Source organism: Eptatretus burgeri, chromosome 3 (assembly GCF_056783735.1).
Source record: "Eptatretus burgeri isolate ZD-2024b chromosome 3, Ebu_testis_v1, whole genome shotgun sequence".
In the NCBI taxonomy this organism is placed as follows: Eukaryota; Metazoa; Chordata; class Myxini; order Myxiniformes; family Myxinidae; genus Eptatretus; species Eptatretus burgeri.
In genome coordinates this window covers 16,936,842-16,952,978 of record NC_140963.1, presented here as the reverse complement: position 1 = coordinate 16,952,978, position 16,137 = coordinate 16,936,842, and the positions used below count along the sequence as shown (strand labels likewise).

General features: G+C 44.3%; 1 protein-coding gene across 5 annotated transcripts in view; it reads left to right on the top strand.

Annotated features, from left to right (window-relative positions):
- The first annotated feature begins 436 nt into the window (after nucleotides 1–436).
- Nucleotides 437–16,137, top strand: part of LOC147029454 (uncharacterized) — a 134,697-nt gene continuing 118,996 nt past the window's right edge. For 3 of the 5 annotated variants that reach the window (XR_015055915.1, XR_015055914.1, XM_085872509.1), the window contains exon 1: nucleotides 438–1,023. Coding sequence is in view for 3 of the 5 variants with exons in the window: in XM_085872509.1 (XP_085728635.1) it covers nucleotides 768–1,023 (256 nt within the window). In the remaining 2 variants the exon portion in view is untranslated. Of the gene's footprint in view, nucleotides 1,024–16,137 lie in introns of all 5 variants that reach the window. The other 2 variants (XM_085872511.1, XM_085872512.1) reach the window with 2 other exon arrangements.

Below are 16,137 nucleotides of genomic sequence, written 5' to 3'. Positions count from 1 at the left end.
GATAGACACCTTTCGATAGACATCTTTCGATAGACACCTTTCGATAGACATCTTTCGAGGCAAGTGTGCGTCCCTCTGCCAGCTCATGCTCGTGGTAACGTCAAACAAATGAATGTCTATGAACTGTATAGCACACACACACACACACACACACACACACACACACACACACACACACACACACACACACACACACACACACACACACACACACACACACACACACACACACACACACACACACACACACACACACACACCTCTCTTTTGGTGAGGCACAGAGAGAACTATCAAAGGAAAAATATTGACGCGGTTTGGGTAACACAGCTGTTCCGCGAAGACAACTCTCGGCGTTATCCATAATTAAGGCGAATATTCGAGTCAAGTTACAGCAAGCAGCACTCAGGGTGACATGGAGGGACTTTATACAGAGACTGTGCATCGAGAATGAAACCTTGTTTGATGTCGCTGCATCCCAGCCGATCCGTTGGCAGGAACCCACGGACGGTTCTTAGCTGATTAAATTTGTGGTGGTTGCCATGGTTTCACTGGTGCTGTGAGGAAAGGGGGCATGAGTGGTGAACTGGGAGGAGAGAGTGAGGGAAAGAACTGGGAATGAAGTAACGGAGAGGGGTTGGGGGATGGATAATGGCCAGAGCGCAGTGGTGGGAGGACGTTGACCGAGAAGGGAGGGAGTGACAGAGTTTGTGTGGCTGTACGTCGTACTGTGCGCACTGCGTGCAACCTGCTCGTACCGCTCGTAAGGGATGGCTGACCACGAGCACGTTGGGCAAGCAGTTAAGGGCGGATCCCCACTGGACCGCGGGGCAGACGCTCTGGGACCGCCGGATCCCAAGTCCCCAATGCCAGAGACGGGGATCGAAGAGCAGGAGCAGAAATGGTGTCAGGAGTGGGATCGGCACCCCCAGGAGTTCCATCCTCGGCAAGACGTGGATCAGAACGGCTTGGTGTCCGAAAGCCTGGAGGCTGCGGCGCACGGTCCCGACCATGGTCGTGCCTCCGGTGGGTGGTTCTCGGTTTTATCCTTTTGCCATGTCAAAAGACTTGGCAGGTTGTGCTTGGGATTTGGGATAGTTGGAGTGATGTAATTATGCGTGTCTGAATCATTATTCATGAGTGCCATTTCTCTTCAGAACTCGGTTTTCAGGCTCCCATTGCAGTATGACGTCTCTCATCGTGGGTGCAGCAAAGACAATTGGTCTAAACAACCTGCTGTCCATTTTTATTACTTGGGTGTCGTGTGAAATCCCCAGCGTTTGACACCAATTTGCAATTGGCACATTCTTTTTAATTACAAAAGTTTAACAAGTGTTATTAAACTCGGCACAGCCTTTCGATTTGAAACAAAACATAATTCGATTGTCTTTTCGTGTCGACATAATGCGAAGTTTAGGGGCGTGGTTAAAACCGTCTGGGGGCGTGGTTTGTGGGCGTGGTTAAACCGTTTAGGGGCGTGGTTAAAACAAAATGATTTCAAAAAAGTCAAAATAGAGGAGGGGTTCATCTATCTATTACGTATGCACGTGGGAAATGGGTTGGAGTGGTTGGTGTAAAGTTGGGGTTGGTGGTTGTCAAAATTCTGCCATATTTGCTGAAGTAAGAAGCAGATAGGCCCAAAGAGACGGTCGGGACGAGCGGGGGAGAAAAGAGAAATTAGATTTCCGAGAACAGAGGAGAAAGGGGGAAGGAAAGGGAGTAATATGAAAGGATAATATTCAAGTAGTATGGACATAAAAAGGAGGAAATGGTGGTGACCGATGTGAAACACCCTTCGCAGTCTTGTGTACGGAATGCTGTATGGAGACTGTCTCTCATAATCATCCTCCACACTGAACTCCATGTTTTTTGATGTACCATACTCTTTGTGGAGCATTGGTGCTGCCGAAGCAGATTCTTGGCAAGGGTTATACTGGGTGGTTTGCCATTGCCTTCCCAGTATTGTTTGCCCATGCTCTGTCCTTATAAATGCTGAGAGTCGAGAAAGAAAGCAGCACGTACCGTTTTAAAAAAATCTTTGGTGTGATCAACCCAGGGTTTGTTTGAACCACCAACCGACCTCCCAGACTCGGATAGCTACTCCAACCATCACGCCACCAAACTATGATATAAACTGAATAATCAAATTTTTTTTAATCTCCTACCATGCGATACATACTGCGAGATCACCCCCACTTGGTTGTTTTTGTCGAGAAAAAGCTTTTCCATCTAGCTAAAAACCAGCTGTTTGCTCCACAAAGGGGGGCACAAAGGCATACTATCCCAGCTGGATAATGCTGTTGCCATATTTCTGCAACTCAGGATGACAACTGCAGAGCACTGGCTGTGCCAAACACTCCCGTATTGCCAGTTCCAGGTCGAGCAGAAATAGGACAGAAGCGGTAACCTTGCAGGAAGGCAAGGTGGGGGTAGTGTTACGATGAATGGCAAGGCACTTAACGGCAGAGAGCTTCTTTCTTTCTTATGTTTTTTGCAAAGCAGTTTGGACATTGATGGTTACCGTTTGGACCGGCCACTGGGGGAAATGCCTTGGCTAACTGTCAGTTGGTCCACCGTTAAATGAACTGCAACAAAGTGTTTCCCACGTCCATATCCTTTCTATACAAATGAATGTCTATAAACTGAATATATCACGTGCACACACACACACACACACACACACACACACACACACACACACACACACACACACACACACACACACACACACACACACACACACACACACACACACACACACACACACACACAGAAAAAGAGAACACCAACAGTATATATCAGAGACAGAGACAAACAAACAAGGGATGCAGGTAACGATGAGGAGGAGCGGAGAATGCAGGTGGTGGACAATATGGATGTGGATACAGAAGCAGAATTGGGGGTGGGGGGGGTTAACAGGTGTAGAAAAGATCTTGGTTTTGGATGGCAGGTGATCAGGAACGAAAGGTGGGAGAAAAGAGGAACAAATGAGTAGAGGTGAGCAGTGATTCTGGATTTTGGGAGTTTCACCAGAAGAGGGTTGAGAGTGGATTGTGTGCATTCTGCAAGAACCTGTGGGGTGTGGCCAATACAGGGAAAGAGCAGAGAGGGTGCAAGACCAGAAAAGAGGAAAGTTAGGGGGGGAGGGAAATCACAGAAGACAGCATGGCTGACAGGTGCTGCAGGTCATTCATAGATGCTTGGTGCCATTTAATGCATTCGGGCTTCGATTCAACATGACCTTGTTCAGCCCTCCCACTATGCACCAAATTAGTCATTACTATTGGGCCACTGGATGATCGGATGTCTTTGTTGATGAGGAGAGAGCTCTCATTAGGAATCACGAGGAGAGGCAGCTGATAATCTTGCTCCTGGCACAATGGCCTTCCCTTGCAAAGGACATCAAATGGTTGTATATTTTCAGGTCTTGGGCTTTGTTGTTGGCTGTTTATCTTCCAAAGGATGATCCGGTGCAAAATTTCCTAAATGTTTTACAAATTGTGACCCTGTGAGGTTTATGGAGTAATATACTTTAATTACCGAATTAATCTTTCACTGTGCTTTCATAGTTTACCTGAATCAGGTTTTAGCTTTCGTTTTGCAATCCCACAATTACATGATCGTTTGATGGTCCCAGGGCTGATGCATTCTAAAAGGCCTTCGCCAAAACCATTATCCCTTTTGGCATTGGTAGCCATGACAACATGATATATGCGAGGTTGCTTGTCGATGGGGGTGGAGGTGGGAGTCCTTTTAAAGGGTGCCTGCCAGTAGATACACACATTGAGTTTCACGCACTTACTTTACATAAAAAAAGGAATGAAATTTATTCGTACTTTATGCAAAGATTTTAACAATGGATATCAATAAGAAACAGAACAGGAAATATACGACTCATCTATTGCATGTGTATACTTATCCATTTTGCGCAAATATTGTTGAGTTTGCATCGAACTGTAATTACCGCACGCATGCCAAGCATAAAGCTGGGTTAAACAATTGGTGCACTTCTGTATGTCTGTCCTCCTGTCGTTCTGTCTACAAACGTCGGTTTATTATCGAGGAACAACCTAATTTCAATTGAATGTTATATTTTCAACACTAATCGGAAAACAAACCTTCGGCTCTGAATTTGGCCCGATCGCACATGCGCAATATTTTTATTGTCTCGTGCTTGGCAGTTAAACTGAATTTAAAATCATTCCAAACAGGGAACTCTCTGTTCTTAACGATGTCATAAAGGACACAAACAACAGGCATGAATAACTAATGATACGTGTTAAATTATGCGGTAAAAAAGACACTGCATCAACGGCGGTAAATTTGCGGATTTTTAAATTTTTAATACCACCGTTGCAATCCCTATTTTATTTCAATTGAATGATACTGTATACTTGAGCACCGTAGAATGTAAGTTGCCTTTTTGTCTCGTTCAAAACCCTTCCGTTTCGCAGTTCCTGGAAAAAATATTACAGCATTTTACGTCATCAAGACCAATCAAATTTTCCGCTTGTAGACCACACCCATGTCCTTGTTTCTCAAGACAGCGTGCGGTAATGTGTTTGAACTCTCTAGTTTCCTTTTGGATCTAGTAATAATATTAATATAATACCATTCCTTTCATGCCATAAAGCTGCATAGGGCTGCTGAGGCAGTTTCATTGGCAAAGAGTATCTACCCTCAGGTGTATCAAGTGTGTATCTACCCTCAGGAGAGCCAGAAAACAACATCTTTCTCATCTCAAGTCTGAACTCTCAAACCTCTCTCCCTCCTCAAAATCCTGGTGGCGTTTAATCAAATCTGTTTCTGGTGTATGTTCCCCCTCCATCCCCTCCCTTACCTCAAATGGCCGCACTGCTGATTCCACACGTGATAAAGCTGAATGTCTAAACTCGGTGTTTGCAGCTAAATCTTGTGTCCCAAACCCATCACTATCTCTACCCACTTTACCCAGTCGCACCCAACTGTCCCTGGACTCTGTATCCTTTTCTCCTGACAAGGTGGAGAGCTTGCTTTCAAACCTCGAGTCAGATTCTGCAACCGGTCCAGACGGCATCAGCCCACGTGTCCTCAAAGCCTGCTCTTCTGCTCTTGCTCACCCTCTCTCTGTTCTATTCACCCTCTCATTTTCCCAAGGTCATCTGCCATCTGCTTGGAAATCTGCTAACATCACTGCCCTGCATAAAAAAGGTGCAAAAACAGATCCCTGTAACTACAGACCAATCAGCCTTCTCCCAATCATCAGCAAGGTTATGGAATCCATCATTGCTTCAGACATGAAATCCTTCCTCTTCTCCAATGGCTTGATTTCCAATCATCAATTTGGTTTCAGACCAGGTCACTCTACCCTGGATATGCTGCTACTGCTCTCCCATCAATGGATGGAGGTCCTCAATGCCAGACAGGAAATCCGAGCCGTATCCCTGGACATATCACGTGCTTTTGACACAGTCTGGCACCCTGCCCTACTCACCAAACTCTCTTCCCATGGTATTCAAGGCCATCTCCAGTCATGGCTCGCAGACTTCCTCTCCTGTCGCAGTCAACGTGTGGCCCTAAACGGAGTTCTTTCATCCCCTCTTCCTGTGCAGGCTGGAGTTCCTCAAGGTAGCGTTCTGGGCCCTGTTCTTTTTCTGGTTTTCATCAATGATCTCTCGGACTCTCTGGAAAATCCTCTATTTCTCTTTGCCGACGACTCCACCCTCTGCCGTACCATCTGTCATCCCTCAGACCGACAAGCAGCAGCTTCTTCGCTCACTGCAGATCTGGATAAAATCACAAACTGGTCCAACACGTGGAACATGTCTTTCAATCCACACAAATCTCACACTCTCACTATGTCTCTTCGAAAGGACCGTTTACAAAACCCCCCCATCCACTTTCTCAACAATCCTCTGGAAGAAGTCTTTTCTTTCAAGCTTCTGGGTCTCACTATCTGCCATGACCTTTCCTGGGAAAGTCACATTTCCAACCTTGCCTCAAAAGCCAGTCGCCGACTGGGAATCCTCCGTCGTGCAAAGTCCTTCCTCGGCCCTCTTGAGCTCCTGACTACTTACAAAGCTTTTGTCCGTAGCCTGATGGAGTACTGCTCTCCCCTCTGGGCTGGTGCTCCTGCCTCCCACCTTTCTCGACTTCACGCTGTCGAAACCAGGGCTTTTAAGATCATTGGCATCTCCCGCAATGAAGCTGAGTCTTTGGGCCTCTCACTCAATCACCGCAGGTTGGTCGGTGGTCTTTCTGTCTTCTACCGACTCCTCTCCAGCCTTGCCCCCCTGCTCTCTCTGCGATTTGTCCCAACCACATTTCCACAGGGCGCTCAAGGTCCGCCAACAACCCCCTTCTGGTAAAACTACCAAAATCACGAATCACTGCTCATCTTCACTCTTTCATTCCTCTTTTTTCCCGCCTTTGGAATAAACTTCCTCACTCTATTCTTTCCCATTCTTCCCTCCAGGCTTTCAAAACAGCTGTTCACCACCACCTCTTATCTTCCCCCATCCAAATCCTCGATCTTTTCTACCCCCGATAATCCACCCAAGCCCACTTCCTTCAATTCTCCTGCTTTCCTTCCTGAAAGTCCCTGTAATGTCCATCTTCTCCTCGCCATGTTCCCCGTCCCATCCCCATCCCTCTCCCTTCCACAGTTCACCTGTGTCTGTTCCCCAATGTTTTGTCCCATCCACTCCCACCCCTCTTGTCTCATGCCTCCTTGCTGTGAGTTGTGTGTTAGCTCTCATACGAGCCTCGACCAAGGTATACAAAAAAAAAAAAAAAAAAAAAGAGTACAGTCCTAGATGGGTGGCCACTCTGACGCAGGTTACCTTGAATGGTTATTACCCTAGGCCACTGGTACTCATTTTGCCAACCTCAGAAGGATGACAGGCTGAGTCAACCCCACCTCGTGTTAATTCAAAGGCTAACAGGGCCTCAAGCTCAGGAACCTTAGGTCCTAAGGCCACCACCCTAACAACTAAGTTTGGATATAGTAGGATTGCACATTTCTTCACGAAAATGTAGATGACCCTTTTAGAGTTTAAGACGTCAAGGAAGCTGAGACTCCGGAGATGAATGCTATCGATGTATCTTCCTGAAAATCATTGTGATCATGAGGAGGGCTTAATATCATGAGGAGGTCAGGTCTTAATAAAGTAAGTGGATTTATATATCATTGAACTGCCTGAAATGCATACTCTCATTCAATTGCTCTATCATCCTTTAACCGGTAAACATTGCAAAATTATAGTAGTCGTGTTTTACAGCACTATACCTCGAGGAGGAGTTCATGAATGGTCAGAGGAAACGCAGCAAAGTTACAGAAAACATACAAAAAGGCAAAGTTTCATCCCTAAAATTAGTAAATACCCATCTGTTTGATATTTCCACCTGGACATGGATACTGCTCTGCTAGTTTATGAGAGGACCTGAGGCCTAAATCCAATTTCCTGTGTTGATTTGTCCTTTTCATCCGAATTTGTGACAAAGTCTCTCAAACAAACAATCTCTCAAACAATCACTTCTGGTTCTGGGTTTTGAGCGTCGGCAGGCCTCTTTCCAGGCTCTCTGCTGATAATCTCACAGTTAAGTTTCTGTTCGTTATCTGTCCCGTTTTAACTGTTTATTTTCTCACCTACATGTTACGGTGTGTTCCCAGTTCAGTTTTGTTTCAAAAATCGTGCTATTTTGTGAGTTTTCGTCGATATTATCTTACCGGGTGCTTGAGGCCAACCAATCCTTCCCCTCATTGTACGATCGTGTTCATTTGTATTTTCTCCCCATTACCTTCAATTTCTATCTTCCCCACTTTCCCAACGTCTCCCATCCCTCCCAAGTAAACACTCTATTTCTTGGCTTAAATCCCCCCAAAAAACAAAAAAACTACCTTTCTCCTTGCACACTCACGAGTCTCGATCCTTCTTCTTCCTCTCCTTCCTCTCCTTCCTCTTCTTCTTCTTCCTCTCCTTCTTCTTCCACTTCCTCCTGCCGGCACACCATCTTTATTCCACTGAGCTGACCCTCTCTCGCCATTACCTTCACGATTTCTTCCGATCTACATCCTTCCATTCCCGAATCTTACCTGTTCTTAAAAAATACATCAAAAAATAATAACCTTCCTTGTATCCTTTCGATTGCTACACCTCCAATAACCACATGTCTCTCTCTACACTTCCTGGTAGTTTTCATCGACCAGGCAGCTTCACACTGCGTTTACTGTCCAAATTCACCACACACTTCCACGATTTTACTTCAACCTTCCCTTTTCCGAATGTTACGCAATCCTTATTTAAAATAAATAATTTCACTTTTGACTATACACCTCCCATAGCCAAGTGCTTCTCCCGTAACCACGTGATCTTTTTACACCCCCTGTGTTTACTGATCCAATTTCACCATTCACCTCACGATTTTTTCTACACTTTCATGACCTAATCTGATGAAAACTCTCTAACACAATAATAATAATAATGATAATAACAATAAAAATGATCTCTTATAATGCTTAATCTTCCTCTTTCACACGTGTGGTACTCTTTACTGTATCAGAATACACTACTCTTCTACTATTTAAACAGACTGCTCTCAATTCGACCTCTCCTTTATACCTTGCCTAAAAAATCCAACCATTACAGCGTTTCTTCTCTCCATTCTCTGAATTCGCCTTTATTGCATCTATCAAAAAACGTGTTTAATTGCAACTCTGACCTAAAACTTTTAAAAACCCCAGTTTGCAATGAATGTTTGCTTTCCAGCAACCATTCTTTTTTTCCAATTTCAGTGCCTACTCACCCCTCTCACCCCTCACTCTCAAAGCAACCATCACACTCTTCTCCATCCAAGCCTCCCTCTCACCTCTCTCAAAAACTCCCCCCTCACCTTTCTCCCTCAACTCTCCCCACTCACCCTTCTCTCACCATTCACCCCCTTCACTCACCCTTCTCAAAGTTGCCCACCTCCCATCCACAAAGCTGCCTCCTTCCACTGCCCTCTCACCTCCATCTCTTCACTCCACGTCCTCAAATCCTCAACTGCCTTCTGCCCCCTCTTTTGTGCCCCCGCGGCCCCAGCAGCACAGGGCCTTTTCTCCTTCTCATCCAGCCCCTCTCCTAGCTATTCTGCAATCCCCCACACTCTTTCAACAACCCTCCTTACCTCCCCTCCTCATCCCTTGTCCTATCCTCCCCCTCCCCTCCCACCCCCTACACCCAAAGCTTCCTCCCTTCCCTCTTCATTAACAGTGTGGACCTCAAATATCCGGGGCCTTCGCTCAAACCTTTCAGATCTTTCCATACAGGTTGCCACTGACAAACCAGACATAATCTGCCCAACAGAAACTTTCCTCCCCCAAGACGTGTCTGACTCCCAAGTATCTCTCCCTGGTTACTCCCTCCTCCGGTATGACAGACCTGAGCCTCCTCCTGGTGGAGGAGTTGCTCTCTTCATCAAAGACTCTATGACTCACTCTCCATGCACTGCCCTCACTCCCCCACACCCCCAGGAATACCTCTGGCTATGGCTTCCCCTCCACTCCCACCTCATGTTTATTTGTGTACTGTACCATCCACCAAACAGTAAATGATTCCATTGACACGTCACTATCTGAAAACATGGACCAACTTCTATCTTCTCATCCAAACTCTCTCTTCCTCATATGTGGTGACTTTAATTGTCATCATGCCAGTTGGCTAGGTGTGGGTACCTCTCATGTCATGTCACTTCAGTAAAAGCTTTCTGCGACTCATTGGGACTGACTCAATCAGTCAACTTCCTGACCCGGATCTCAACCAAATAGTACTCCATCTCTTCTGGATCTGATTTTGACAAATTTCCCTGACAATATCTGCTGCTCTTCCTTCACTCCAATCGGTTCTTCTGACCATGTCCTTGTCAAAGTGGACATCTCTCTGGCAATTTAATTATCAGAGAACCACCTCACTGCCATCGAGTCTGGCATTTCACTCAAGCCGACTGGCAGGGACTCCAGGCAGCCATTAAAACTTATAGACTGGTCTCCTATCACTACTTTCTCCAACATCAAGTCATCCTGGGAATTCTTTCAAAGAAACTTGCTCTCCCTCATGCACAGATTTATCCCCTCTCGTCTTAAGTTGTCCTACCCTTCCTCCCGCCCTTGGTTCACTGAAGATTGTGGCGAGGCAATTGTCCTGAAACAACTTGCCTTTGCCTCATGGAAAGCAAACCCAACTGAAGGTAATCACAATTCCTTCCATAAAGCTCAGAACAAGTGTGTATCTACCCTCAGGAGAGCCAGAAAACAACATCTTTCTAAGCTCAAGTCTGAACTTTCAAACCTCTCTCCCTCCTCCAAATCCTGGTGGTGTCTAATCAAATCTGTTTCTGGTGTATGTTCCCCCTGCATCCCCTCTCTTACCTTAAATGGCCGCACTGCTGATACCGCACGTGAAAAGGCTGAATGCCTCGACTCGGTGTTTGCATCGAAATCTTGTGTCCAAAACCCATCGCTTTCTCTACCCACCGTACCCAGTCGTACCCAACTGTCCCGGACTCTGTGTCCTTTTCTCCTGACAAGGTGGAGAGCTTGCTGTCAAACCTCGACTCAGATTCTGCAACCGGTCCAGACGGAATCAGCCCACGTGTCCTATAAACCTGCTCCTCTGCTCTTGCTTACCCTCTCTGTTCTACTCACCCTCTCATTTGCTCAAGGTCATCTGCCATCTGCTTGGAAATCAGCAAACATTATTGCCCTGCATAAAAGAGGTGCAAAAACAGATCCTGCAACTACAGACCAATCAGCCTTCTGCCAATCATCAGCAAGGTTATGGAATCCATCATCGCTTCAGACATTAAATCCTTCCTCTTCTCCAATGGCTTGGTTTCCGATCATCAATTTGGTTTCAGACCAGGTCACTACCCTGGATATGCTGCTTCTGCTCTCCCAAAAATGGATGGAGGTCCTCAATGCCAGACATGAGATCAGAGCCATATCAACGGATATATTGCGTGCCTTTGACATGGTCTGGCACCCTGCCCTGCTCACCAAACTCTCTTCATATGATATCCAAGGCCATCTCCACTCATGGCTCGCAGACTTCCTCTCCTGTCTCAGTCAAGGTGTGGCCCTAAATGGAGTTCTTTTGTCCCCTTTTCCTGTCCAGGCTGGAGTTCCTCAAGGTAGCGTTCTGGGCCCTGTTCTTTTTCTGGTTTTCATCAATGATCTCTCCGACTCTCTGGAAAATCCTCTTTATCTCTTTGCTGATGACTTCACTCTCTGCCATACCATCTGTCAGCCCTCAGACCGGCAATCAGCAGTTTCTTCGCTCACTGCAGATCTGGGTAAAATCACAAACTGGTCCAACACGTGGAACATGTCTTTCAATCTGGACAAATCTCACACTCTCACTATGTCTCCCCGAAAGGACCGTTTAGAAAACTCCCCCATCCACTTTCTCAACAATCCTCTGGAAGAAGTCCTTTTTTGAAGCTTCTGGGTCTTACTATCTGCCGTGATCTTTCCTGGGAAAGCCACATTTCAAACCTGGCCTCCAAAGCCATTCGCCGACTGGGAATCCTCCATCGTGCAAGGTCCTCCCTCGGCCCACTGAGCTCCTGACCACTTACAAAGTTTTCGTCCACAGCCTGATGGAGTACTGTTCTCCCCTCTGGGCTGGTGCTCCTGCCTCCCACCTTTCTCGGCTTCACGCTGTGGAAACCAAGGCATTTCGGATGATTGGCATCTCCCGCAATGAGGCTGAGTCTTTGGGCCTCTCACTCTCTCTCACCGCAGGCTGGTCATTGGTCTTTATGTCTTCTACCGTCTCCTCTCCAGCCTCGCCCCCCCCTGCTCTCTCTGCGATTTGTCCCCACCACATTTTCGCAGGACGCTCAAGGTCCACCAACAACCGCCTTCTGGTAAAACTACCAAAATCACGAATCGCTGCTCACCTTCACTCTTTCATTCCTCTTTTTCCCCGCCTTTGGAATAAACTCCCTCACTCTATTCAATTCCATTCTTCCCTCCAGGCTTTCAAAACAGCTGTTCACCACCACCTCTTATCATCCCCCATCCAAATCCTCAATCTTTTGTACCCCCGATAATCCACCCAAGCCCACCTTCAAATTCACTGCTTTCCTTCCTGAAAGTCCCTGTAATGTCCATCTTCTATTCCCCATGTTCCCCACCCCATCCCTCTCCCTTCCACAGATCTCCGAATGTCTCTGTTCCCCACTGTTTTGTCCCTCCCACTGCCTCTCCTCTTGTCTCATGTCCCCCTTGTTGTGCGTTGTGTTCGCTCTCACATGAGCCTCGACAAGGTATACAAAAAAAACGTGCACAGATGTGTTTTGATATTATTATTCTGCATATAATGAATTGTCTGGCAAGGATAGCTAAGAAATAAGCACAGTCCTCTTTTGAGTTGTCAGGCCTGGTTTCCAATCTCGACTCGGCCATCAACCGTCACCCTGGTGTTTCGCGTGCAGGGCAATACATCAATGTGTCCATCGACCGTCGGAAGGACGTTCAGCTGGAAGATTCATTTGCTAGATCATGTAATTGGTGGATTAGATGTTAAAGATCCCATTATGCGTTCCACGAAGAGAAAGTGAGTCATTGCTGGTCCCATGAACAAATTCCAAATTCTTGCCATGAATGCACCAAAGCTCTGTATTGGCCTCCATTAGTGTTATATTATACGTATACAAGCGATTCCATGAACCTTGGATCACACATCCTCCATTGCTCGCCTTCTATACTGCCACCTCGTGGTATTACTTCCACCACCAAAGGTGGGTGGAGGTCATGATTTCACCCCTGTCTGTTTGTTTGTTAATTTGTCTGTCTGTGAGCAGGATATCTCAAAAATTGTGGACGGATTTGGACAAAATGTTGTGGATGGATTATGACAGAACATAGTGGATGAGTTGTTTAGATGACAACAACAAGCTTTTTTCAGATTTAGATTCAGATCAGCAGATCCAGCCTATCAGAGGGATGCAATTCATATATTGTTCAATCTGGAAGAGGTTTGCGCTCCACCGAGTGCCATTCTCGTTGTTCATTGATTACTCCCATGCCACTCGTACTTTGCCAACATTTACAAGTGTTATCTTTCATGGCCTTGTTCTTTATGTTCTTCAATTGTATTCAAAAGCTATGTTGGGTTCGATTCCCATGGCTGCTCTGTTTTGCCAACCTACGCTTGGCAAGCATGACGAGTAAGGAAAGACCTTTCACCATGAGTTGAAGGAGGCCTTTGTCTTGCAGTGAAGTGAAATATGCTGTTTAAGTTTTTTTTTTTTTAACTTGTAGGTACATTAGAAAGGAAAGTTAAAGATTGCCATCTGTCTGCAAAAGGACAGACTATAGAGCAAAATAAGTAGGTGATGTTAGAGAGGGTGGAATTATGAAATACCTAGTGTGTGTGTGTGTGTGTGTGTGTGTGTGTGTGTGTGTGTGTGTGTGTGTGTGTGTATGTATATATATATATATATATATATATATATATATATATATATATATATATATATATATATATATATATATATATATGTATGTATATATATATGTATATATATATATATATATATATATATATATATATATATATATATATATATACATATATATAAATACATACATATATATATATATATATATATATATACATATACATATATATATATATATATATATATATATATATATATATATATATATACATATACATATATATATATACATACATACATACATACATACATATATATATATATATATATATATATATATATATATATTAGCAGGGTATGTTTACTCATTGTACGCAACAATGAACTCTGCTTCTCCATTGTCTTGGGTCGCTCACCTCGATTTATTTTTTTCATTTATTTATATTTTCATTTACGAACACTTTCCAATGGTATTGTGATTTTTTTTTTCGAGTGTATCGGCTTATCCGTCGGCATGTGAAGGTAACATGCTTCCCCATTGCCTGGGGTCGCTCACCTGAATTTTTTTCATTTATTTATTTTCATTTATTTATATTTCCATTTGCAGATGCTTTCTCACGGCTCTGTGATTTTATTTTTCAGGTGTGTCGGCTTCGAAGCTCGTCTGTACGTGAAATTACCATGCTCCCCCATTGTCTCGGGTCGCTCACCTGAATTTATTTTATTCATTTATTTATATTTTAATTTACAGGCACTTTCCGACAGTTCTGTGATTTGTTTTTGGTGTATCGGCTCCGATGTCTGCGGTACGCAAAATTTCAGCTTTCTACGTCACCCGGAAGGTACCAACCATTAATATCGGTGAGTCAGTGGTCAGAAAGAGCTTTATGTATGAAATATATATATATATATATATATATATATATATATATATATATATATATATATATATATATATATATATATATATATATATATATATGTAGGTTTATCATTATTACAGGATGGATGTCCCACATTATGCAGATTAGGTTACAAGGAGAATATCAGATAATTTGGTGGAAGTAAGTAATCAAAGAGGGAGTGAGGCAGGTCCTATTGTTGCAATGGAACTTACATTATGTCCTGCTCACCCTTATGGGATTTCATATGGATAATGGTCTCCTCAAGGAACTTGGAGTACATTTGCGATTCTACAGAATTCCTACTTAACATTCTTTGGGCAATGACTGAAGGAAGCGAACAGCAAAACTGACACAAGCTGACTAGCTGGTCTGCTAGCTAAACCCACCAAACATTATCTTGTCAGTTCACCTCAGGAGGAGTAATGTGAAACAGTCACAAGTTCCTTGACTTCTACATTCTCATTCAAAACAAAGATGAAAGTTCCTTTTGTACAAAATACAACATTAAGTCACAAGTTCCAAATAAACTCAATAAAACTGCAACATGGAAGCAGGCAAGTCCACGCGATATGTGCCAGAGGCCTCGGCAGGAAAAGACGCGTCACGTGATAGTAAGTCCCCAAAAGATGAAAACCTTGGGCGAACAAAAACATCGCGCAAGAGTAAATACTCTACAGTAGAATTAGTACAAGCACACGAAAAATAGGTTGTGCAAATGCTAAACGCGATAGAGTTCACGTTAGGAGAAAATCTACGGAAGAAAGAATCGATTCCAAGAAGGTATCCTAAATGTATTTCCACGCGTTTCGTGAATAGCCAGTGGGTAGTCAATGAGGAGTCCACTGAAAGTCCGGGAAAGAGAACAGTAAGGAAACGTAGGTAGGTTGACTGTCCCAATGGGCGTACTTCGTCGAACGAAGATCCCTCTGCTGAGAAATGTCCGAATCTTCCTTTTTCAAGGAAATTGCCATCAGGTTTATTGAAAAGTTGTGGAAGTTGATTGGTTGTTCCTTCCTGCCAAACCATACGCAGTGATGAGAACAGATCATCCAATGTACTCGCTGAGTTTACGGAAAGTCTGCCACAAGTGTCGTACATTGAGTGCGTATTGGCATGGATAACCACGCAGCTCAGTTGTTTGTGATTTCCATGCTATGCAAAAGTGGGCTGACATCGGAGAGTACGTGTAGATTTGTTTTGACGAGAAAGTTTGTGAGCTGGTGGTATAAAAATCAGTTCAGACTGAGCAGCTTTCTCATGGCCAAAAGTGGTGTGTGCAAGCAATTATGAATGCCTAAAAATAGAAAACACTACCACATGACAAATTGATAAATAACCTTTGCCCCTTGAGATGTAATGATTGCAATTCATCGACACCATGTTTAATTGGTAAAGGGGGGGGGGGAAACAATCTCTGTTTTGTTGACCAGTGAAATTATTGCCCTGAAGTAAATGGAAGTCTGTGTCGATGGTATACCAGTAAAAAAAAATGTAAGTTAATCTGTCAATTTAAATTATTTCATGGACTTCAAAAAGGTTAATTGTGTTGCACTCTTTGTTTCACTCAGAGACAAATCTCTGAGATACTTACACCACTCACCGAGAATTGGTGGTGCAACTTCAGGCGGCGAGTTGATGGAGTGTGCGTGCACGCTCGAGCGAAAGCAGTCTTTTCCAGTTAAGGGGAGTTAGAGAAAGAGAAGAGGAGAGAAGAGGGAAGAAGAGAGAAGAGAGAAGATGAGCAGAGAAGTGAATGAAGGCTCCACAAAGTTTTAAATCGATATAACACATAATTGGTCATGGAAAGAAT